The sequence below is a fragment of the Fukomys damarensis genome, unplaced genomic scaffold (genome assembly GCF_012274545.1).
Source record: "Fukomys damarensis isolate Sample0158 unplaced genomic scaffold, DMR_v1.0_HiC HiC_scaffold_4, whole genome shotgun sequence".
Lineage (NCBI taxonomy): Eukaryota > Metazoa > Chordata > Mammalia > Rodentia > Bathyergidae > Fukomys > Fukomys damarensis.
In genome coordinates this window covers 42,474,563-42,474,833 of record NW_022900916.1, presented here as the reverse complement: position 1 = coordinate 42,474,833, position 271 = coordinate 42,474,563, and the positions used below count along the sequence as shown (strand labels likewise).

At 66.8% G+C, this 271-nt stretch overlaps 1 protein-coding gene across 1 annotated transcript in view; it reads right to left on the bottom strand.

Moving 5' to 3' along the window:
• Tmem229a (transmembrane protein 229A) overlaps positions 1–271 on the bottom strand; it is a gene marked incomplete at its 5' end in the record, with an annotated part of 3,431 nt that extends 3,160 nt beyond the window's left edge. Inside the window, one exon of the mRNA XM_010635380.2 lies at positions 5–271. Within this exon, the coding sequence (XP_010633682.1) occupies positions 5–271 (267 nt within the window). The remainder of the gene's footprint in view (positions 1–4) is intronic.

Here is a 271-nt window from a genome sequence, read left to right as displayed (position 1 = left end):
GGGCCGAGGGGTACAGGAGGAAATTGAAGACGAAGGCGCTGGGGCAGCGCGGCTGCTGCAGGTAGAGCTTCTCCAGGGCGAAGTGGGTGAGCGAGTGCAAGAGGCAGCGGTAGGGAGAGGAGAAGCCGAGCATCCGCGCGTCCGGGCTTCGAGCGAAGCTCTGCGCCGAGGACACCAGCACGTCCAGGGTGATCCCGTGCATCCCGTAGAAGTACAGGCGCATCCAGGCGGGCAGCGCGGTGCCCTCGCCTGGCGCTTCAGCAGTGGACAG